General features: G+C 38.7%; 2 protein-coding genes across 2 annotated transcripts; one reads left to right on the top strand and one right to left on the bottom strand.

Moving 5' to 3' along the window:
* Positions 1–2,375: 2,375 nt before the first annotated feature.
* LOC139732209 (uncharacterized) lies at positions 2,376–10,123 on the top strand. Its single transcript, XM_071643087.1, has 2 exons — positions 2,376–3,168; positions 7,762–10,123. Exons 1-2 carry the CDS (start codon positions 3,097–3,099, stop codon positions 9,781–9,783), a joined length of 2,094 nt encoding a protein of 697 aa, XP_071499188.1. The 5' UTR covers positions 2,376–3,096; the 3' UTR covers positions 9,784–10,123.
* A 2,851-nt stretch (positions 10,124–12,974) lies between these two features.
* LOC139732210 (uncharacterized) lies at positions 12,975–22,743 on the bottom strand. The gene is made up of 2 exons (XM_071643088.1): positions 21,827–22,743; positions 12,975–16,409 (listed from the first exon to the last, which is right to left on the bottom strand). The coding sequence occupies exons 1-2, from the start codon at positions 22,655–22,657 to the stop codon at positions 16,083–16,085; spliced, it is 1,158 nt and encodes a 385-aa protein (XP_071499189.1). The 5' UTR covers positions 22,658–22,743; the 3' UTR covers positions 12,975–16,082.
* Between the last annotated feature and the right edge of the window lie 392 nt (positions 22,744–23,135).

Raw genomic sequence — 23,135 nt, forward strand, 5'->3', positions numbered from 1 at the left:
CAAAAACAACAAAATAACTTTGATTTTTTAGCGATATTTCCATCAAACTGGATAAAGTGCCCGTCATTCGACCGCAAATAATAACTTCACATTTTCACACGCAAGGGCACTTAAGTATCAAAAAACACATGCAAATCAACACATCACATCATTGGTGCCGGAAGCGGGGGGGGGGGGGGGGGGGGGGACAGGAAGAGGAAGAAAAAGGAGAAGAGTTGGAAAGAAAATGTTGTATTAATGTACACTGTAACTTAGAAAAATGTGTTATTTTTTTTGCTCGCTCCCTTTGCTTGCTCACAAAATGAAAGATTATATGTGTAATTTATGCCAGTGCTCGTAACCAGCTCATTCACTTCGCTCCCTCGCTTTCAAATTTCTTTGAAAATTTTTACGCGTCGTATCGCCCCCTGTGTATGCCACTGAGCCCCCTCCCCTTCAAAAAAGGGAGCCCCCTGGGATGTTTGCCCCCCCCCCCCCCCCCCCCCCAATCCAGAATTGCTTCCGGCGCGCCTGCATTACACACAGAGAAAAAGTCACTGACGGTGATCTAAGTTCAGTAGTGAAATTCCAAAACAATGTCAACATTTAAAAATCTAGCTTCCATCGTCAATATGGGGGCTTAGGCACAATATTTCCAGGCCAAAGCATGTGGTGCTTAAGTCTGGTCTTTGAGAACCGGTCGGCTAAAACGTGCTAGGACTTATATTATTATTAAGGGTTAATGAATGGAGCAGCTAATAATAATATATTATGCATGGGGTTTGACATTATGGTCTTCAAACGTAGTAATAGTTTGTATATGTATCACGGGTAAATTGCATTTAGGCAAAGTTTCATTTTGTCTTAAGTGATAACCACTTAGGCTACTTATCAATTAGTCTACTGACCAGTTAGTCTAAAGTCTAAAGTACATTTGGTGTAATGGCCATTTGGTCTAAACTCTATGACCATTTGGTCTAATGACCATTCAGTCTAACGTCTAATTGGTCTGTCCATTCAATCAAGTCTAACACCACTTAGTCTGTTTGCCAGTTGGTCTAGTCACCAGCTTGTCTAATATTTGATTCGTCTAATCATCATTCTGTCTATTATTCATTTTTAGCTCACCTGAGCCAAAGGCTCTTAAAAGTGAACTATTGCGATCGCCCTTCGTCCGGCGTCCGTCGTGCGTCGTCCGTCGTGTGTAAACTTTTTACATTTTCATCTTCTTCTTGAAAACCCTAGGACCGATTTTCATCAAACTTGGCAGGTAGCATCCCTAGGGGGTTAGGAACTTAATTTCTTAAAATGGGCACCATGCCCCACCCAGGGGGCCCCCAGGGGGGCCCAAACCCCCCAAATTAAAGAAATCTGTAAAAATCTTCTTCTCTAGAACCAGAAGTGATAGAGCTAAGTTAATACTATGAGTTAGTACATTGATGACTGTAGTTTCAAGTTTGTTCATGACAGAATCAGGGGTGCCCCCCTTGGGACCCAGGGGAGGGGGTGGGGAGGGGTCCTAATGGGGCCTAAATTGTACATTTTCATCTTCTTCTTGAGAACCCCATGACCAATTTTCACCAAACTTGGCAGGTAGCATCCCAACGGTTAGGATCTCAATTTGTTAAAATGGGCACCATACCCAACCCAGGGGCCCCCAGGGGGGCCCAAACCCCCAAATGAAGGAATCTTTAAAAAAATCTTCTGTAGAATCAGAAGTTATAGAGCTAAGATAATACTATAAGTGAGTACATTAATGACTGTAGTTTCAAGTTTGTTCATAGCAGATCCAGGGGTGCCCCTCTTTGGGGACGAGGGGGGTGGGGGGTTGGGAAGGTCCAAATGGGGGCCTGAATTGTACATTTTCATCTTCTTCCTGAAAACCTCATGATGGATTTCGTCAAACTTGGCAGGTAGCATCCCTAGGGGGTCAGGATCTCAATTTATCAAAATGGGCACCATGCCCCACCCAGAGGGCCCCAGGGGGCCCCAATCCCCCAAATTAAGGAATCTTAAAAAAATTTGGGCCCTTATTGTACATTTTCATCTTCTACTTGAGAATGCCTGGTCAAATTTTAGTAGAGCTGTGAATAATTTAGATTAGTGACTGCGTGAAAGGTAAACTTGCGATACTCAGGTGAGCGCTAGACCCGCGGGTCTCTTGTAAGTTTCTAATTACCTTTATGTCTAATTCACATTTGAGCTAAACCCACTTTGGCTAATATCCACTTAGGCAACTTATCACTCTGTTGAATAGGCCTAACCATTTAGGCAAAGTTTCATTATGGGGGGTTGAGTGATGCCGAATATCCTCGGCCACGGAGTAAAGGACTGAGCAGGGAAAGGGTTTGGGAGGTTCCAACATGAAGGATAGACTAAATAAGCGGGGGGGGGGGGGGGGATGTAGGACCTGTTTTTTTTGCTGCCAGTTAACCACAAAAAATGTTTTCAAACAATACCACAGAGGTACATCCTCATTACTTGAATGAAAACTTTAGGCGATTTGAACCTTTACTCAGAGTATGAACCATATTTCGTTTTTTTATTTTGCGAGCAAGTGAGGCAAGCCAGCTGAAAATTCCACCTTCTAGCTATAAAAAAAAAAATGTTACTTGTCCTCAAAGTACACTCAAGCAATGTAGATAGCTATATAGACATATCTGTACTTAGTTTCTCTTGACATAACAGCTGTCATCCACACAACACTTGTTCACCTTAGTTTGTGTTTATTATTGTGTTTATCTATATCTGAACTTAATTTCTTTTGACATAGCAGCTGTCATCCACAGAACACTTGTTCACCTTAGTTTGTGTTCATTTATCATCCATTTGGTGTCTATTTTTGTCATTTCTTGATTGTACAGAGTCGATGAAGGCCAGGGGCCGAAAGCTTGTATAAAATAAAGAAAGGAATTAAGCGCTACGTCAGTTCCCTTATCTCATTCTTTCGCATATATATTACTTTGATTTCGAAATACACATTTCTGTGTGATTTGGTAGAATAACTTGGCAACATAGGCCTACATGTATAATCATCTAATTTTTACAAGCACCTCCATGATTATTAGATTAATGTCTAATTAACACTTTTTTGTTGTTTATTGTAGGTTTATCAAGATGGATTTGTGTGCATTTATGGAGGAAAGAGGCATGGACAGAAGTGTTATAGAACGGATGAGAGAAGAAAAGGTGAGATCAATTTTTGAAATAGTTGGGGGGGGGGGGGGCACTGTCATTACAAGTTGGACACCATGCTCGTACATGAACTTTCAAAATGGACCCTAAACAAGTAATTAGACTTCATCTCAGAATACCCAAACAAGTATTAATTTTGTCAGGTTTTTCCCACTCTAAACAAGTAAATTAGCTGTTGTAAAAGTATACCCTTTTCCCCGATTTTGTCAAGTTTGATATCCTTTTCACTGTATGCGCATACATCATCTGTGAAACACAACCCCTTTTATGTTCTTTTCTGTACGAGCATGGTGTCCGCCTTGTAATGGAAGTGCCCCCCCCCCCCCCCCCCGGGGGGGGGGGGGGGGGGGGGGGGGGATAGTGTCCTAAGGCTTGTATAGGGGCAGTTATTATGAGAGTGGTATGATATATCTTATCCATGAAATAAACATGAAACATTTGCATTTGTATAGCCAGGGCTCCACACTAACTCTTTTGGTTAGAGGTCCAGACATCCCAGGCTCCCCTTGTATTGGGCTCTGTATTGAAATTGTTCACTTTTGGGCTTCCAGACCTGAATTTTAGGCGCCCATGTGTTCCGGGTGCCTGCTGATATCAAGCCGTGGTATAGCTAAGGAAATCGTAAAGCATAAAGGTAAAGCTTTTTATGCCTCCGCCACGAAGTGGTGCCGGAGGCATTATGTTTTCGGGTTGTCCGTCCGTCCGTCCGTCCGTCCGTACATCCGTCCACATTCGTTTACGTGAGAACTTGAGTAATTGTATCCCCCGAACAGAGTTCGGAGGATACTATGGATTTGGCCTCGTTGTGCCGCCGTCTCCGCCGCAGAGATTTTCTTGTGAGCGCTCTACCGGCTGCAGTTCTTTTCGGATCATCTTCAAATTTGGCATATAGGTGTATCATGGTAAAACAAAGAAGCCTATTGTTTTTGGTGGTGGCGCCCTTGCTTGTTCCGTCTTTATACATGAAAAGGTAAATTTTTCAGGGTCTGCTTTTGTGCACAATACTGGCCATGTTTCTTATCCGATTTTTTTCAAATTTGGTATGTAAATGTGTCATAGTCAAGTCTACACACCTATAGGGCTCACACCCATAAATATTTCCCCATAGGGATGTGTGTTAAAAATCAAATTTCAAAAAATTCTGTAAAACAGCTGGGAGAAATGAGGTGTTTCAGCTTCACTAACCTGGATAAGTTAGATATACCCTTTCATCCATCAAATTCTCAGGGTGGATAATTCAGTTCAAATTCTGTCCAGGGGTCCGCAAAGCCAGACTACGAGTTCTTATCACTCAAAAAATCACCCATTTTCCGTACACGTACCCAATGAAATATAGTCCCCTCAAATTCCACCAGAAAATCTTTCATCTTCCAACCAAAATGCAACTTGTAGAGGAATTCATACTCAATATCTACAGCTATTCAGTTTTTTGCCAAACTACATCATTGATTTTTAATCAATTTTTTTCTTCATTTATTTTGGTATCTTTGGTACGAATTTGTGAAGGGGCCTGGGGCATTCCCTTGTATTTACGGGTGTGAGCCCTATAGTGGAGGTCATATTTCTCATTTGACTTTTAAACATCATAAATGTGTTTTTGATGAGATTTGCACCTACATCATATGGGAAATTACACATTCAAGGGTCATAAAGCTTCTCAAAGGGACATTTTTGAAACTCATGCCCTTTTGAGGTTTTTAAAAAAAAATAAAACTGTAGTGTGGATCAGTTCTTCATAAGATGAATACCTAGAGGCAGGCAGTAATCTTTGATTATGGGGGTGTCATCATCACATTATTGCCTACAAAATACTTGAAAAGACTCTGTTTTGTCAAACAGACTAACTTTATGAATTTTGACCTGTTTCAGTGGTAGCCAAACAAAGAAATACATTAAAATAACACAGTCATTCAAAGTTGTGTGATACTGATGCCTGCTATGTACAAAGATCTATCTATATAACAACAACATCATAAGAAAACAAATTGTAGCCAAACAGAGTTGGGGGGGGGGGGGGGGGTAGAGGAGAGAGGTGGGGGGGGGGGGGGGGGGGGTAGGAAGGGGAAGGGGGGAGGGAGGAAGAGATCTGACACAATAGATCAACATAAACCAGCAGAACTATAGGGCTCACACCCATAAATATTTCCCCATAGGGATGTGTGTTAAAAATCAAATTTCAAAAAATTCTGTAAAACAGCTGGGAGAAATGAGGTGTTTCAGCTTCACTAACCTGGATAAGTTAGATATACCCTTTCATCCATCAAATTCTCAGGGTGGATAATTCAGTTCAAATTCTGTCCAGGGGTCCGCAAAGCCAGACTACGAGTTCTTATCACTCAAAAAATCACCCATTTTCCGTACACGTACCCAATGAAATATAGTCCCCTCAAATTCCACCAGAAAATCTTTCATCTTCCAACCAAAATGCAACTTGTAGAGGAATTCATACTCAATATCTACAGCTATTCAGTTTTTTGCCAAACTACATCATTGATTTTTAATCAATTTTTTTCTTCATTTATTTTGGTATCTTTGGTACGAATTTGTGAAGGGGCCTGGGGCATTCCCTTGTATTTACGGGTGTGAGCCCTATACCTATTGGTAATGCTGCCCCCACTGTTCTACCTTTTACAGGGTCAAAGGTCACCCTGATCAGGTCAGAATTTGGAAAAGTGCTTATTTATGCAATAACTTGATTATTACTCAATGGATTTTATTTAGACTTGCTAAGGAGGCGTGTGGGTGGTCATTCTACATGTAGGACACAACAGTTTGTGGTGAGGGCGCCCTCAGTGTTCCGACTTGGATGCCATATCACATTTCTTATGTGTGTTCTATCAGCCACATTTCTTGTCCGATTTTCTTCAAATTTGGCATGTAGGTGCATTATGGTGAAATGAAGACACCTATTGTTTTTAGTGGTGGCGCCCTCGCTTGTTCCGTCTCTATACACCAAAAGGTAAATATTTCAGGGTCTGCTTGTGTGCGCGATCCTGACTGTGTTTCTTGACCGATTTTTTTTCAAATTTGGTATGTACATGTAAATGTGTCATAGTCAATTCTACACACCTATACCTATTGGTAATGCTGCCCCCACTGTTCTGCTTTTACAGGGACAAAGGTCACCCTGTTCAGGTCAAAATTTGCAAAAGTGCTTATTTATGCAATAACTTGATTATTACCCAATGGATTTTATTCAGACTTGTAAAGGAGGTGTATGGGTGGTCATTCAACATGTAGGACACAACAGTTTGTGGTGAGGGCGCCCTCAGTGTTCCGACTTGGATGCCAGATCACATTTCTTGTATGTGCTCTATCAGCCACATTTCTTGTCCGATTTTCTTCAAATTTGGCAAGAAGGTGCATTATGGTGCATTATGAAGAAATGAGGACAATATGGATTTGGCCTCGTTGCGCCGCCGCGTCCGCCGCAGAGATTTTCTTGTGAGCGCTCTGCTGGCTGCAGTTCTTCTTAGATCATCTTCAAATTTGGCATGAAGGTGTATTATGGTAAAACAAAGACGCCTTGTAGGAAGCGGGTCCGGCAGCAGCTCCTAGACCACATATACACCAGAGACTGTGTTGTACTGCAATCAGGGGTACTACACACCTACTACAGTGATCACGACCCAGTGTATTTGAAGACTCCTACTAATAACCTGTAGTGGCACAAGGTAAATTCTGTGACAACAACTGAAAAATACCCAAAGTGCAAACATTGGTTCCCAGTTGCCACATTATTCAACAGTTTAGCCTAAAAAAATCATCCAAATGGGGTATGGGGGGTGGGTTCGGGGGATACATGTGCTCGATCGGGTCCCCCGGCCGAGTGCTCTAGTTTTGGCTGGATTTTTACCAAACCTGGTCCAAGTATAAATTATGATGGGGCAATTACTTGATTAGATTTTGGGTGAAATCGGCTAATGGCCAAAGGTCAAAGTTCAAAGTCAAATCATGAAATTTATCCGTCAATGCAATAACTTAAGACTGGAAAGAACAAATTTCCCCAAACCTGGTCCAAAATGATGAAGTGTGATAGGGTAATCACTTGATTAGATATTGAGTGAACTAGGCCAGAGGTCAAATTTCAGAGGTCTAGTGAAATGCTCAAATTTCACCCATTTTCCATATGTTTAAAGTGGCTCCGTGTACTGTCCTGAAACTTGGCATATAATCACCAGATAATGATTATTTGCCCACTACATTAACTTGTGGTCTCACATTGGCAGTATGTACTGCACCTTATGGGAGAAAAAATGTGATACTGCGGAGGCATACCAGTCGCCCTAGCGACATTTCTGGTTTGATGTTTCAATTTTATAATATGTTTCTTTGAATACATAGTTTGAATGCATTTCTTGAGACAGTGTGTAGTTATTAACCGGTATACATGCAGCAATCAAGTAAATATAAAAGACAGCACTCGACAAATCTTGCCCACCTTTGTCAGTGACGTTCATTTTGCACATGGTTAACATGGAATGCTTCTACGTTTTGGCCTTTCCTCAATTAGCCTTGTGCTCTTTTTTGCTGAAAAAAAATTAACTCTTTTTCATATGTATTCTCTCACCTTCTTGTTATTTACAGATTGATGCTTCCATTCTGCTATTGATGGATGAGGATGAGCTCAAGAAGTTTGTGCCACTATTGGGGGATAGACTAGCACTGCGCAAATTTTCAGAAGAAAGCACTCAGAAAGTGTCTACCAGCTCATCAAAGTCTTCCAAAAAAGACTCGCTTCTTTGTAAACTTAGACAGAAATTGGGGATGAAAAGAGATAGGGAGGTTGCTGAAAATAGTAGTGGGTATGAAGATTCTGCAAGTTGTTCCTATGGGAGAGCTCATAAAATGCTAGGGAACAAAAATGCTGAAAGATTGGACAGAAGAATAGATGTCGGATGGATGGACTTTGATCATATGTTAGGCAGATACAGGCAGGTACGTAAGACGAACGGAGGAGGCATCAGATCTCTGTCTGTGTCTAAGCTATGCAAGCCTGCTGAACTGCTACAAATTGTAGAAGACCTCTTCTTCCCGGATGGCATTTCAGCTAAAGGGGAAAAAGAAAACTTTGAATGCTCCTTGGTGGACTTTCGACAGCAGCCTCTTGAAGGAGATGTTGGACAACTCTACAGCAGATCAAAAATGCCAACCCTTAGGTTTTACCTGCGCACAGTGTCCAAAGTACAGGAGCATGGCAAATCTAAGGGCAAGTCAAAGGGCAAGTCAAAGGTCAAGAAGAGGAGGACGGTTCATGTGAGGGATCATGGATATGATACAAGTAGTAGTGAAGCTGATTTGCCTGAAATTTCGCTAAATTCTGGTGAACATTCTACAAGCACCCACTCTTCATCTTCATCTGTATGTTGTCTGGAAGATGACATCACCAAGTCCAGCACCTTATTTTCGGGATTGAAGGAACTTGCAGACTCACCAACTATTTCATTTGGGCCATCGCACTCTACTCCGGTGCAGGAACAGCTCGATGTCACGATTAGGGACCCAGTTAACTCATTGCCAGCTGAACAGATATTGGCTGAAGTCATTACTGATGAGCCAACTGTATATGTAGAGCTGGTTGAAGAACAGACAAATGACTTTCCAACTAACCAAACACAATTTGAAGTTCTCCTCATTCGAAGAAGTTGTTTAATAACAGATATGATGAATGCTTTTTCGGACGAAAGCATACTGAAGGCTAATATTGTTGTCCATATGATTCTACAAAATGGGGATCTAGAGAAGGGCCAGGGTAACGGAGTATATAAGGATGCTATAACCCAATTTTGGGACGAGGTGTATGAACAGATGACAAGTGGAGACTCTTCAAGGATACCTGTCTTGAGACATGATTATGGGGAGAAGGAATGGCAGGCACTAGGACGCATCATCACAAAAGGCTGGTTGGACCACAAGTACTTTCCCATCAGGTTGGCACAAGACTTTATGGTTAATGCAATCTGGGGATCCACGTTCTGTAATGGTGACATGGTGGAGGCCTTCCTAAGTTTGCTCCCAGAATCAGAAAAGGAAGTCGTGAAATCAGCACTTAGCAATTTCCCCGAAGACAATGAAGAGCTCATTGACATCCTGAGTGGCTATGATTGTCGAAAGGTACCAACAAACGAAAACTTCAGCTGCCTCCTTTCAGAGTTGGGCCATAAGGAAATCATCCAAAAGCCAATGTACATTGCTGACTGCATGAGACCAGTCCTTCAAAACCTTCAGAATGAGCTGACCCAGGAAAGCTTAAGTGAAATATATGCTTCACTGTATCCGACATCGAAAAAAGTGATTGACAAGTTGGAGTTCTCAAGGGATCTCTCACCCAATGAGCAGGCGGTATCAACGTACCTGAAGAAGTACTTGCGGTCACTAAACCAAGGCATGCTGAGAAGATTTCTTAGGTTCTGTACAGGATTAGATATTCTCTCTAACTCAGATATCAGGGTTACATTCTGTTCCTTGGATGGTCTCCAGAGGAGGCCCATTGGCCACACTTGTGGTAACGTGATAGAATTGCCATCCACCTATGATAACTACGTAGAGTTTAGACAGGAGTTTAATCACATTCTACATAGTGGTCTATGGGTTATGGATGCTCTTTAAATACTTTTCAAGGAAAGGAGCTATACTCAAGAATGTTGTGCAGAATTACAAACTGCTAGGTTGAATGTGGAAGAGAGTCACATAATCTTGAATGAAATACTCTTTTTATTGTTTCACAAAACCTATCACTGGGTAATATTTGTTTTATAAGGTTTGAATATGATTGACTTTTTTTATCAGACTGCATGGTCATTGTTGATTAAACAGGGTATATTCATATCAGACTCCTTTTTAGGGTTATGGTTACAATTATTTTACCTTTGTCACGGTAATCTGACAGCTCTTCTGTGCTCGGAGACGAAGTGGGGACTATAATTTTACGTGTGACCTGAGAAAGAAGCAGAATCGTATGTATATGGTAATAAAGGCTTTGGAATGATATGTATTTTCAAAGCCTTTGTAGGTTTCATCTTATGGTGATTGAACATACCATTGTTCAAGATCAGCAGTTGTGTATTTGGTTTGTGTTGAGGGTTTTGACTGTAACAGTTTGCCAAAGTTAATGTTATAGTGGTTATTTTAAAGGAAGGTTTTACTACCATTTAGGGGTCGAAGTTAAAAGATCAATGCTCATTTTTAATGAAAATATCTACATGTTTATACTGGGTCTAAGTATTACCTCAGAAATGGACTTTAATCTAAGTATCATGGAATGATAAATTACTGGTAAACTTTATTATTTGATCCAAGATTCAAAGTCAAAGGTCACAAAAGTCAATTTACACCAAAAAAAAAAATGACACGTTTGGGGGCTATTTCAGTATTGGTGTAATTGCTAGGAATGGCAAGGCTGTTGGCAACATAATTGTTTGTGCAGGTACAGTGTTTTCACAGATGGCGGAGGCCTATGTATCTGTAGTTTTTAATGTACATGTATGACTGTGCACAATTCAACCATAGGAGGGGTTGTCAATAGGATATCTTGAAATATTATTGATTTATATGCCATTGTTTCATATTTCATGTTTCAAGGGGAATGGTATGTATACGATTTAGTAACAAAGGCTTTGGAATGATGTGTATTTTTCGAAAGGTTTCGTAGGTTTGATCTTATGGTGATTGCACATACCATTGTTTAAAATCGGCACTCTAGTTGCGTATTTGGTTTGTGTTGATGTTTATATTTTTATCTAAGGTTTTGGCTGTAACAGTTTGCCATAGTTAATGTTATAGTGGTTATTTTAGAGGAAGGTTTTATTACCATATAGGGATCAAAGTTAAAAGATCAATGCTCATTTTAATGAAAAGTTTTACAGTTTTATACTGGGTCTAAGTACTACCTCAGAAATGGACTTTGCTTTAAGTATCATAGAATGATATATTACTGGTAAACTTTATTCTTTGATCCAAGATTCAAAATCAAAGGTCACAGAAGTCAATTTACACCAATAGATATGACACATTTTGGGGTTATTTCAGTATTGGTGTAATTGTTAGGGATGGCAAGGTTCTTGGCAACACATACAGTTGGCAGCAAAATTAATCAACCCCCTCACGTTTTATACATTATCAACACTATAAAATTGTGTTGGAATTAAGAAACAGTTTTCCAGTTATCATAAAACCTATCACATTGTATATCAATAGAAAGGATAATGTATTGCCTTTACTTTCCACCCGTTATGTAATTGTGATCACCCATGCATGAAGAAATATGATCCTTTATGTAAAATAATGTATATTTTCTTACCTTTGTGTGATTATTGAAGCGTAACTTGCAAACCACCAATGATCACAAATGATTTTGTATGTTTTCTGAGAGATGTGACAATTACCCTTTAATTTAATACACAATTCTAGTATCTGCAGTTGTTTCTATTTCTTTCATGAAGAAATAAAAAATAAAATTTTGATGAAAATATAATCTGTGTACAAAAGTCAACCGGGGCAACAAAAATGAAACAGTTTTTCTTTGAAAAATGTCTATAAATATAGTAATACTACCAAAATATTTGAAATTAGACATCAAATTATACAATATCATGTCAGCTTTCAAGAAAATGACTTATGAGCCTATATTCAAGGGCTGGCTTGCAAGTAACGCTCCAATAATCACACAAATCCAAGAAAATGTACATAAGTTTGCAAAATATATCATTTTTTCACGCATGAATGATCTCAATTGGATAGCATGTGGAAAACAAAGATTATGTTTCCCTTACATATGCAGAGATGCCAACCGTTACGGAATATGCATGATGTGTATTTCCATATGAATTCAAGGCTTTCATCACCAGTTCATTGATGTTAGTATGGTCATTGTTGTTACGCATCTTTCACTATTGTTCAGCAGTTGAGCTATTCATATTTTAATTTTGACCTCATGCATATTACGTAATGGTTGGCATCTCTGCATACGACATACAATTCACTGCGTTTTATGATGTCTTGTTATGAATATTTCATACTTTACAGCACAATTTGTAGTGCTATTTTATGCCCAAAATGTGAAAGGGGTTGAATATTTTGCTGCCAACTGTATGTACGTGCAGTACAGTGTTTTCGCAGGAAGGCGAAGGCCTATGTATCTGTAGTTTTTAATGTACATGCATGACTGTGCACAATTCAACCATAGGAGGGGTTGTCAATAGGATATCTTGAAAAATTATGATTTATATGCCAATGTCTTATATTTCATGTTTCAAGCAGAATGGTACGTGCCTATGTATACGATTTGGTAATAAAGGCTTTGGAATGATGTGTATTTTTCGAAAGGTTTCGTAGGTTTGATCTTATGGTGATTGCACATACCATTGTTTAAAATCAGCACTCTAGTTGCGTATTTGGTATGTGTTGATGTTTATATTTTTATCTAAGGTTTTGGCTGTAACAGTTTGCCATAGTTAATGTTATATTGGTTGTTTTAGAGGAAGGTTTTATTACCATATAGGCTGCCAACTCTATGTACGTGCAGGTACAGTGTTTTCGCAGAAGGCGGAGGCCTATGTATCTGTAGTTTTTAATGTACATGTATGACTGTGCACAATTCAACCATAGAGGGGTTGTCAATAGGATATCTTGAAAAATTAATGATTTATATGCCAATGTCTTATATTTCATGTTTCAAGCAGAATGGTACGTGCCTATGTATACGATTTGGTAATAAAGGCTTTGGAATGATGTGTATTTTTCGAAAGGTTTCGTAGGTTTGATCTATGGTGATTGCACATACCATTGTTTAAAATCAGCACTCTAGTTGCGTATTTGGTATGTGTTGATGTTTATATTTTTATCTAAGGTTTTGGCTGTAACAGTTTGCCATAGTTAATGTTATATTGGTTGTTTTAGAGGAAGGTTTTATTACCATATAGGCTGCCAACTCTATGTACGTGCAGGTACAGTGTTTTCGCAGAAGGCGGAGGCCTATGTATCTGTAGTTTTTAATGTACATGTATGACTGTGCACAATTCAACCATAGGAGGGGTTGTCAATAGGATATCTTGAAAAATTAATGATTTATATGCCAATGTCTTATATTTCATGTTTCAAGCAGAATGGTACGTGCCTATGTATACGATTTGGTAATAAAGGCTTTGGAATGATGTGTATTTTTTGAAAGGTTTCGTAGGTTTGATCTTATGGTGATTGCACATACCATTGTTTAAAATCAGCACTCTAGTTGCGTATTTGGTATGTGTTGATGTTTATTATCTAAGGTTTTGGCTGTAACAGTTTGCCATAGTTAATGTTATATTGGTTGTTTTAGAGGAAGGTTTTATTACCATATAGGCTGCCAACTCTATGTACGTGCAGGTACAGTGTTTTCGCAGAAGGCGGAGGCCTATGTATCTGTAGTTTTTAATGTACATGTATGACTGTGCACAATTCAACCATAGAAGGGTTGTCAATAGGATATCTTGAAAATTAATGATTTATATGCCAATGTCTCAGTATCAAAAGAATAATCTAAAATACAAAAAAGTCTAATGATCCAGTCATCCATTGTTAAAGTAATGATATAATTTTTTATGTGGTAACTTTGCAAACACACATAAAGAATCATTTCACACAGACTCTTTGCATACTTTACCATCAGAGCGAGGATTTATTTAATATGATGATGGTCAAAGATTTGAAAATATCTGATATGGCTGAGCAACAGTTAGCTGTGTAGCTACAGTAACATGGTCTATCCACACTGTGCAATTCAATTAGTTTTACTGATATAATGTCATAGAGGTTAAAAGGTATGGTCTTGAAAATATAAATATGGCTAATGGAAAGCAATAAAACACTCGAACAGCATGGTTATAAGGCATTTATAAACCCCGAAGAGGATATTTTGTGAACACATGGTCTGACTATTCTGTGTTATTTAATTGTTTGGTTATTTACAGTCAGAAAAAAAACATGAGGGCCTTACATTATATTTTACATTGCTCAAAAAGGTGTGTAAATAGTTGACACACAGTATGCAAGTTACATGTACGTACGTTATTGTATAGTCATATAATATTTGTGTAGCAATTACTGTTCAGGGCGTATATATTCAAGACCAGTGCTTTTAAAGGAAAATTAGAAGCAGCAACACTCATATGATTAAAGGACATGATTCATCCTCAACAAGTCATTACCATCTTTTAGTGTCCTTTGTTGTTTCAGTAGGGTTGTACCAACCATTTCCCACAATATTAGTGTAAGCGGTAAAATGTGTTCATAAAACATCTACATGTAGTTTATACAGTGGAAACTCGGTAAAAAGAGATCTGATATAACAAAACTCCTGATAAAAAAGATGTAAAAATTCGGTCCCAGCTCTCTATAACTTATTGTTTAATAAACCTGCTATATAAACTAGATTACTGCTGTAACAAGGTACATGTATTTTTGATGGTCCCTAGCACCTCGTTATACTGAGTTTCCATTGTATACACATGTATTTAAAGCAGAAAAATAAAAAACAATTAATAATATTTCTCCGGGACTGTCTTATATAAGTTTGGGTGAGATATGAGGACTCAAATATAAGCATATGTACATGAACTTGCCACAATCAAAACACTTCAAATAAAACATTTTCATTCAGCTTGTTATGTCATTAACTGTCGTTCATATTTAACACCGAATAAACAAGAACACTCCCGTCTCAGTAAAGTATATTTTTATTGTAAGACAGTAGCCTTTGAAAGAAATTAATTCAAGAACTCAGGATAATGAACAAATAGCATTACCGTAAAAAACGTAAGCATCAGTTTGGCATTGTGATATGATATCACTTTTTATCAAAGTTATTATAAAGTCCTTTATACAAATATAGGAACACTTATTGCTACCCTCTGTTATTCATGAAGAAATAGAAATATGGATAATACTAAACACAACAAAAAATGTTTACCCCCAAATGAAAGTAGCATAACTTTTGAACGGTGTTTAGTAACAAAATTTGCAGATAGTCTTAATAAACTCTTCTCAAAGCATGTGTGCAAAAATGAGCATGATTTTAATTGTAACGCCTGAATGGTCACACATGAAACAAAAAAATACCACTTTTTTAAAATCACATATGAATCCATTTTGGGGATAAAAACTGAACAAATAATGGGTAAAACCTATACTTGGATGGATGTGTATTAGTGTCTTTTTGTTATGTTATCAATTATCACACTCTATCCTACTAATCTAGGCACTTTTTACGATCCGATTGCAAAATTGACTTTTTTTTTTTGGCGAAAAATGCACTTCCCAATATTTTCACGAAAATCAAGCTTAACCCACCAAAAGGCGTTAAAAAGAGTTGCTTTCCTTGAAAATATGTCCATCCATGCGCAAAACTAATGGTCAGATGAATAGGAGTCTGAAGATTGGTATAAAAGCAAAATTTTTACTTTTATTGTACACGAGAACCATAATTTTAATAATTTTTGGTACATATGGTGCTCGTAAAAATACCCTTGTGACTTTTAAAAAGTGACATTTTTTCTTGACCATTGTTCATTCATGAATATAGGATTATGCTGATTTTTACACATACGATAACAATATAGTTGATTAATATCACCTGCAAATTTTGTTACTTGACACTTCCCCGTTAAAAAGTTATGTCACTTTCCTTAGGGGGTAAAAACTTTTTTGTTGTGTTTATATGCAGATCATTTTAAGCAATGTGGTGAATATGTGAATTAAAAATAACCGGATCAGATGCTTCAGTCTTCTAGTCTTCTTTGAAGAGAGAAAAGATGTCATTATGGGGAAAGATATGAATAAGTCTTGGTTGCTGATCCAAGCACTGTAGAAAAATATCTACTTGTGTTTTTCATCTAATATCAAAATACACATGCAATTAATGCAAAATACTCTGATTAAATCATCCTCAGCAAGTGCATTCTCAAAGTATGATATAGGTTCAGTCCTTCTTCGCTATTCTGCGGTACAGGTAGTTGTTCTTCAGTCATCAGGATCGAGCAAAGGTCAAATATGTCTCTGTCACAAGGGTACTGACTTTTGAAAGTACATTCTTCCTCGCATACTTCAACCTCATCGTTTTCCAACGGGACAAGAAAATCCTGTGTTCCATACACCTGGGGTGTCCTGTACATCACGTTGGGGCGACCAAATGGTCCACACTGGTTCCTTGATTGGCTGATTCTATGAGCGTTCCATTCCTTAGCAACCTTGTCCAGTTCTTCCTGTTCCATATACAAAGAAGAAGAAAATAATAAATATTAGTATTATATATAAATATTTGATAAAAATATACTTTTTCATTTCTTTAAGGATTTATCGCTAACATATTTTAAGAGATTTCAGCTGACAAGTATCGTCAGTTATGGAGTGGGTTATCCATGGTGAAGTACTGAGAAAATATCAAAACCCTCCAATGGCGTAGGTAGGATTTCATTTCAGGGGGGCGGTAAGGATGAGCACGCGAAGCGTGCAAATTACATACCGCGCGCGCCCTAGGGGGAGGTTGCGGGGGGGGGGGGGGGTTAACTCTCGCGTTTTTATATTAAGCAACGTAATGATAATAATCATAATCACAATAATAATAATAATAATAATAATAATTATAATAATGATAACAACAACTGGATTTTATGGCGTCTTTTCCAGATAGACCAGGAGCTGGCTGCTGGTCAATTTACCCCATCAAGCCCAAAAGGTTTGACCCCTCAAAGTTACTGGGGCCACCCCCCTCATTACAAAACTGGGCGTCAGCCTGATACCTGAGGGCGGGGTCGTCCCCAGGGACCCCCCCAAAATGGCCCCCGGCGGGTGTAATTTACCCCATGGAGCCCATGGACCAAACCTGGTCTAAAAGAATGGCCTAGGGGTGTACATAATAAAAATATAAAAACTGACAAAATATCTGGTCGGGAAAGGGGTTGCCAGACCCTCCCCCCCTGGGCCCCCCCCCCCCCCCCCCCCCCCTGGCGGGTGTAATTTACCCCACGCAGCCCATGCACCAAACTTGGTCCAATGAAAGTATTATGGGTGTACACAATGAAAATATAAAAACTGACACGATATCTGGTTGGGAAAGGGGTTGCCAGATCCCCTCACCCCCCCCCCCCCCCACCACCGCCCATTACACCCCTTCGTGGGTTTAATTTAGCCAACAGCACCCATGGTTCAAATTTGGCTGGGGGAAAGTAGGCCCCATTATGGGTGTGCAAAAAATAAAGATAAAAGCTGACAAAATATCTCACAAAGAGTAATCAAACATATCCCCTACCTTTGCTACCCCCCCCCCCCATTTTTTAGGGTGAAGGGCCTATACGGTTTGGAGAGGTATGAATGAGTGTGTCATAAAAAGTAATGGAACTTCTTGAATTAAGATGAAGTTATGACAACAGAAGCATTGTGTGTGACATATATCCACATGCCCCATCCCACTCCCTCCCCCAAAAGAATGGAGTTATCGATATCCACACTAGAAACATACTCAGACAGTGCAGACCTTTGCCTAGCAGCTCATTTCCACCCATCCACACATGATAAAAACTGCCAAATTTCCCATATAAAAGCCTTTTGCTTTTAAATGCCATCAACTTCCAGCTGTGTGGTAGTGCATTATACCTTGAGCACATGCCTTTACCTTATAGTGTGCATGTATGCAAACCTCAAATTCATGCAGCTTGAACTCCCAATTCCATTGATCTTATCTGCCGTAAGATAAAAATCATCAAAATTTCATAAAGATTCCCGGATCACTACCAAAATTTATATTTATCATCTGTTTTTAAATGTAATTGTGTTATTATCATCTTTTTATACAAGTTTCATCCAAATGTGTTCTCAACCTTTCAAGTTGTTTTGCATGCAAACAATACTGTAATGCAGACAATACTATATATAAGTAACATAAAACCTCAAGTGGCAGAAATAATCACAACTGTATCCAACATCCTACAGTTCAACTGTGTTACCATGCATGTGGAGCAAGCTCATGTACAACAGTACAAGAAACTGTATACCTGTGATACAAAATTTTACATGCAGTGAGTGCATAGGCCATAGTGTGGTTAATTGCATGCATATATTTGTATGTTGTATACATTTTACTTGTTGCATGCAATTATACATTTCGAAGATTGGCAACATGTGTATCATCAGTCTGCAAACAATAAAAAGGCGGTGTTTTCCTGACCTTGGTAAGTGAACTGGGCTTTCCTATTGTAGGTACTATACTGGTAGGCCCCTATGACAGTAGTACATGTATTTCATCACTGGATGACAATTGGTGTCAGTAACAGAGCAACAAAGAAAGGTCAAGAGTCTAGATCTTGGACTAGATCTAAGTCTCAAATATGCTATGATATGGCTAGATATCTAACGTTAGACCTATATTTCCTATACATGCTATAGCTTGTAGAGTACCTAGTACTATTTGGCGAAACCAAAATGAACTGGAACAGGGGATGGATTATCAGCGAGATGTAGTGTATTATGAGTCATAACTGAAAAACCAATAAATAGAACATCAATGTTCTCAGCCTATATAGGTTTAAGTGTCAAAAGTGTGCATTGCTTTAAATTTGCATAGAACACTTAAACCCTGAATTTGTTAAAGTCACTGCACTTCCTATCATTCATAGCTAGAGTCAAAAAGGCAGAATTATACTACATTTCAATTTCTCTATCTAATAGACAACTTTGACTTTAGGATTAGAAATAGCCTTATTAATAGCTATATGTATCATAAGTGTTGAAGATGCAGATGTTCCAGTGAATGAATACTTGCAGAATTGGGTATGAAGATTAGGCAAATAATCTGAAACTCTCTTTGAATATAGCAAAAGAAATAACAAACTGCCTGACTAAAGTTGCAAATATTGTGATATCAATAACAGTCTAACAGTACATGCAGCATGTCTACCATGCTAGAAACATGGACAGAGAGCCTTAATGAAGAGCTGTGACCAAATGAAGCCTCAAATTGCTTAAATTGCAAATCAAAACCATTGGTAGTAAGATAATATTTTAAACACCTGCAAAAATATAGGAATCTGTACCAAAGGTCATTAACTTACACCTCTGTTAGAACCAAAGCTATAATTGTGCATTGCTACAGTATTTATGCTCAACTCTGAGTTTGTTTACACTGATGTATGAGGCGAAAGTACATATAAGCTTGCTTCACTTCAGTTGTTTGTTTTCTATACCTTGTGCAGCTCTCATAGTTTACAGGTATAAACCTCTGTTGGTTGTCAATGAGTCTGCACAAAGACTACTACATGCACCACACTGGCACTGCAGCCTCTTCTGGGAGAGGCTACAACACAGGGACAGTTTGTTATTTCTTTTGCTATATTAAAAGAGAGTTTCAGATTATTTGCCTAATCTTCACACCCAATTCTGCAAGTATTCATTCACTGAAACATCTGCATCTTCAACACTTTACACATATAGCTATTAATAAGGCTATTTCTAATCCTAAAGTCAAAGTTGTCTATTAGATAGAGAAATTGAAATGTAGTATAATTTTGCCTTTTTGACTCTAGCTATGAATGATAGGAAGTGCAGTGACTTTAACAAATTCAGGGTTTAAGTGTTCTATGCAAATTTAAAGCAATGCACACCTTTGACACTTAAACCTATATAGGCTGAGAACATTGATGTTCTATTTATTGGTTTTTCAGTTATGACTCATGATACACTACATCTCGCTGATATAAATCCATCCCCTGTTCCAGTTCATTTGGTTTCCCCAAATACATGTAGTACTAGGTATACTCTACAAGCTATAGCATGTATAGGAAATATAGGTCTAACGTTAGATATCTAGCCATATCATAGCATATTTGAGACTTAGATCTAGTCCAAGATCTAGACTCTTGACCTTTCTTTGTTTGCTCTGTTACTGACACCAATTGTCATCCAGTGATGAAATACATGTACTACTGTCATAGGGGCCTACCAGTATAGTACCTACAATAGGAAAGCCCATCAGTTCACTTACCAAGGTCAGGAAAACACCGCCTTTTTATTGTTTGCAGACTGATGATACACATGTTGCCAATCTTCGAAATGTATAATTGCATGCAACAAGTAAAATGTATACAACATACAAATATATGCATGCAATTAACCACACTATGGCCTATGCACCCACTGCATGTACAATTTTGTATCACAGGTATACAGTTTCTTGTACTGTTGTACATGAGCTTGCTCCACATGCATGGTAACACAGTTGAACTGTAGGATGTTGGATACAGTTGTGATTATTTCTGCCACTTGAGGTTTTATGTTACTTATATATAGTATTGTCTGCATTACAGTATTGTTTGTATGCAAAACAACTTGAAAGGTTGAGAACACATTTGGATGAAACTTGTATAAAAAGATGATAATAACACAATTACATTTTAAAAACAGATGATAAATATAAATTTTGGTAGTGATCCGGGAATCTTTATGAAATTTTGATGATTTTTATCTTACGGCAGATAAGATCAATGGAATTGGGAGTTCAAGCTGCATGAATTTGAGGTTTGCATACATGCACACTAAAGGTAAAGGCATGTGCTCTAATAATGCACTACCACACAGCTGGAAGTTGATGGCATCTAAAAGCAAAAGGCTTTTATATGGGAAATTTGGCAGTTTTTAGCATGGGATTGTGTGGATGGGTGGAAATGAGCTGCTTGGCAAAGGTCTGCACTGTCTGAGTATGTTTCTAGTGTAGATATCGATAACTCCATTCTTTTGGGGGAGGGAGTGGGATGGGGCATGTGGATATATGTCACACACAATGCTTCTGTTGTCATAACTTCATCTTAATTCAAGAAGTTCCATTTATTACTTTTTATGACACACTCATTCATACCTCTCCAAACCGTATAGGCCCTTCACACTAAAAAATGGGGGGGGGGGGGGGGGGGGGGTAGCAAAGGTAGGGGATATGTTTGATTACTCTTTGTGAGATATTTTGTCAGCTTTTATCTTTATTTTTTGCACACCCATAATGGGGCCTACTTTCCCCCAGCCAAATTTGATCCATGGGTGCTGTTGGCTAAATTAAACCCACGAAGGGGTGTAATGGGCGGTGGTGGTGGGGGGGGGGGGGGGGGGGGGGGGGGGGGGGGTGAGGGGATCTGGCAACCCCTTTCCCAACCAGATATCGTGTCAGTTTTTATATTTTCATTGTGTACACCCATAGTACTTTCATTGGACCAAGTTTGGTGCATGGGCTGCATGGGGTAAATTACACCCGCCAGGGGGGGCCCAGGGGGGAGTTTTGTAATGAGGGGGGTGGCCCCAGTAACTTTGAGGGGTCAAACCTTTTGGGCTTGATGGGGTAAATTGACCAGCAGCCAGCTCCTGGTCTAAGAGGATACAAGGCGCTATTTTCCAGCTATCCCGTGACATAAGATTGATTGTGATTGGTTTAAAAAGGGGCCCTTTTCAAATTTTATGTTTAGTGCACAATGTTGGTAAAAGTTGAGCCATGAAATATAAATTTATTTTATTTTGTTATTTTGGGATGAATGCAGAACATACCTCCATCCAAATATTAAAGGCTTAAGTGAGCTATTGGGATCGCTCGACCTCGACCAACACTTCTAGAGCTGGTTAACAGCATGAACACATATCAATTTACCTGAATTAGATTCATGAAACAAAACTGCAGCAGTGACTTGTCCAGGTGATCTCCAGTAAAGTGACCTTGATCTTTCACTTGTCCAAACATGTTCAGCCAGAACTGTATAGAGTGCTTTCTAAGGACGCCCCACCAACTCTCTATTCTTTGGTTATGCTGGCTCGTTCCTTGCATAAAACTCTTTTCAGACGCAAGTGGGTCGTCACCATTTCTGCGCAGAAATTGTTGCATTTGGCGGACAGTGTTATTCTCTGTTCCAAAATCTGATCGAATGACACGAGGACATCCCATCTCTTTCCTAACCGTTTGCATGTAGTATCCAGCTATTACTCTGGGATTACTGTTTGTCGTGTAAGCTTCTAGCCAAACTACCTTCCTTGAATAGCCATCTACACATCCATTAATGCAGATTCCAAAAGGTTTCAATTTGTCATAGGAGTCTAGATGCCATATAAAGTTTGGTCCCCGTCCTCGATATAAACGCCTTCGTAGCCTTCTACGTGATCGGTATTCAAGACCTATTGGGTCTAACACTCCGAGTAGATGCCGAACAGTTTCTTTGTCAATGTTGATACCATTTTGGATGCATTTCAGGTGCATCCATCGATAACCATGTAAGCTCCCTGAACTCTGAAGTTCCTGTAGAATAAAGCAAGCTACATCTAACTCATCAGTATGGTTTTTACGACGATAAAGACCAAGGTCTCGCAACTTTCTGTTCAGTGTTCGTTTGCTTATCGCTACATTGTGATTGAACAAAAGAGAAGCAATGATTTCGTTGTAGTTATATCCTAAATTAAAGTAATTCCGAACCAAGCCTGCACATTCCATTCAACCACAAGAAGTTCTTCTTCCAAAGGATCGTGAGATACATTGAAAATGTAAAAAGGTATAGCTATAATGCAGCTCCAGATGTCCTGTCCTGCACGCTTGACCGGCCATAATAATGGTTATGTATTTGTAACAACGTGATTTTCGTTAATAGAACGTAACATGCAGACTACGGTAATCTGTAATAACAGATTATAATCTGTTATTACAGATTATAATCTGTTTAAAACAGATTAGAAGAAATACCGTAATCTGTTTAAACAGATTAGAAGAAATACTGTAATCTGTTTAAACAGATTATGGTATTTCTTCTAATCTGTTATTACAGATTATAATCTGTTATAACAGATTAGTAGAATTACCGTAATCTGTTATAACAGATTATAATCTGTTTAAACAGATTAGAAGAAATACCGTAATCTGTTTAAACAGATTAGTAGAAATACCGTAATCTGTTATAACAGATTATAATCTGTTT

This window comes from Diadema antillarum, unplaced genomic scaffold (genome assembly GCF_040938485.1).
Source record: "Diadema antillarum isolate AM-2024a unplaced genomic scaffold, OU_Dant_1.0 seq00000406_RagTag, whole genome shotgun sequence".
NCBI lineage: Eukaryota > Metazoa > Echinodermata > Echinoidea > Diadematoida > Diadematidae > Diadema > Diadema antillarum.

Excerpts from the sequence above, each read along its gene's own strand:
- LOC139732210 (XM_071643088.1), bottom strand. The coding sequence starts at position 22,657 with ATGGAATGTGCAGGCTTGGTTCGGAATTACTTTAATTTAGGATATAAC. Across the intron at positions 16,410-21,826 it reads GTTTCATGAATCTAATTCAG|GAAGAACTGGACAAGGTTGC; the intron begins GTAAATTGATAT and ends TATATGGAACAG.
- LOC139732209 (XM_071643087.1), top strand. The coding sequence starts at position 3,097 with ATGGATTTGTGTGCATTTATGGAGGAAAGAGGCATGGACAGAAGTGTT. Across the intron at positions 3,169-7,761 it reads AACGGATGAGAGAAGAAAAG|ATTGATGCTTCCATTCTGCT; the intron begins GTGAGATCAATT and ends TGTTATTTACAG.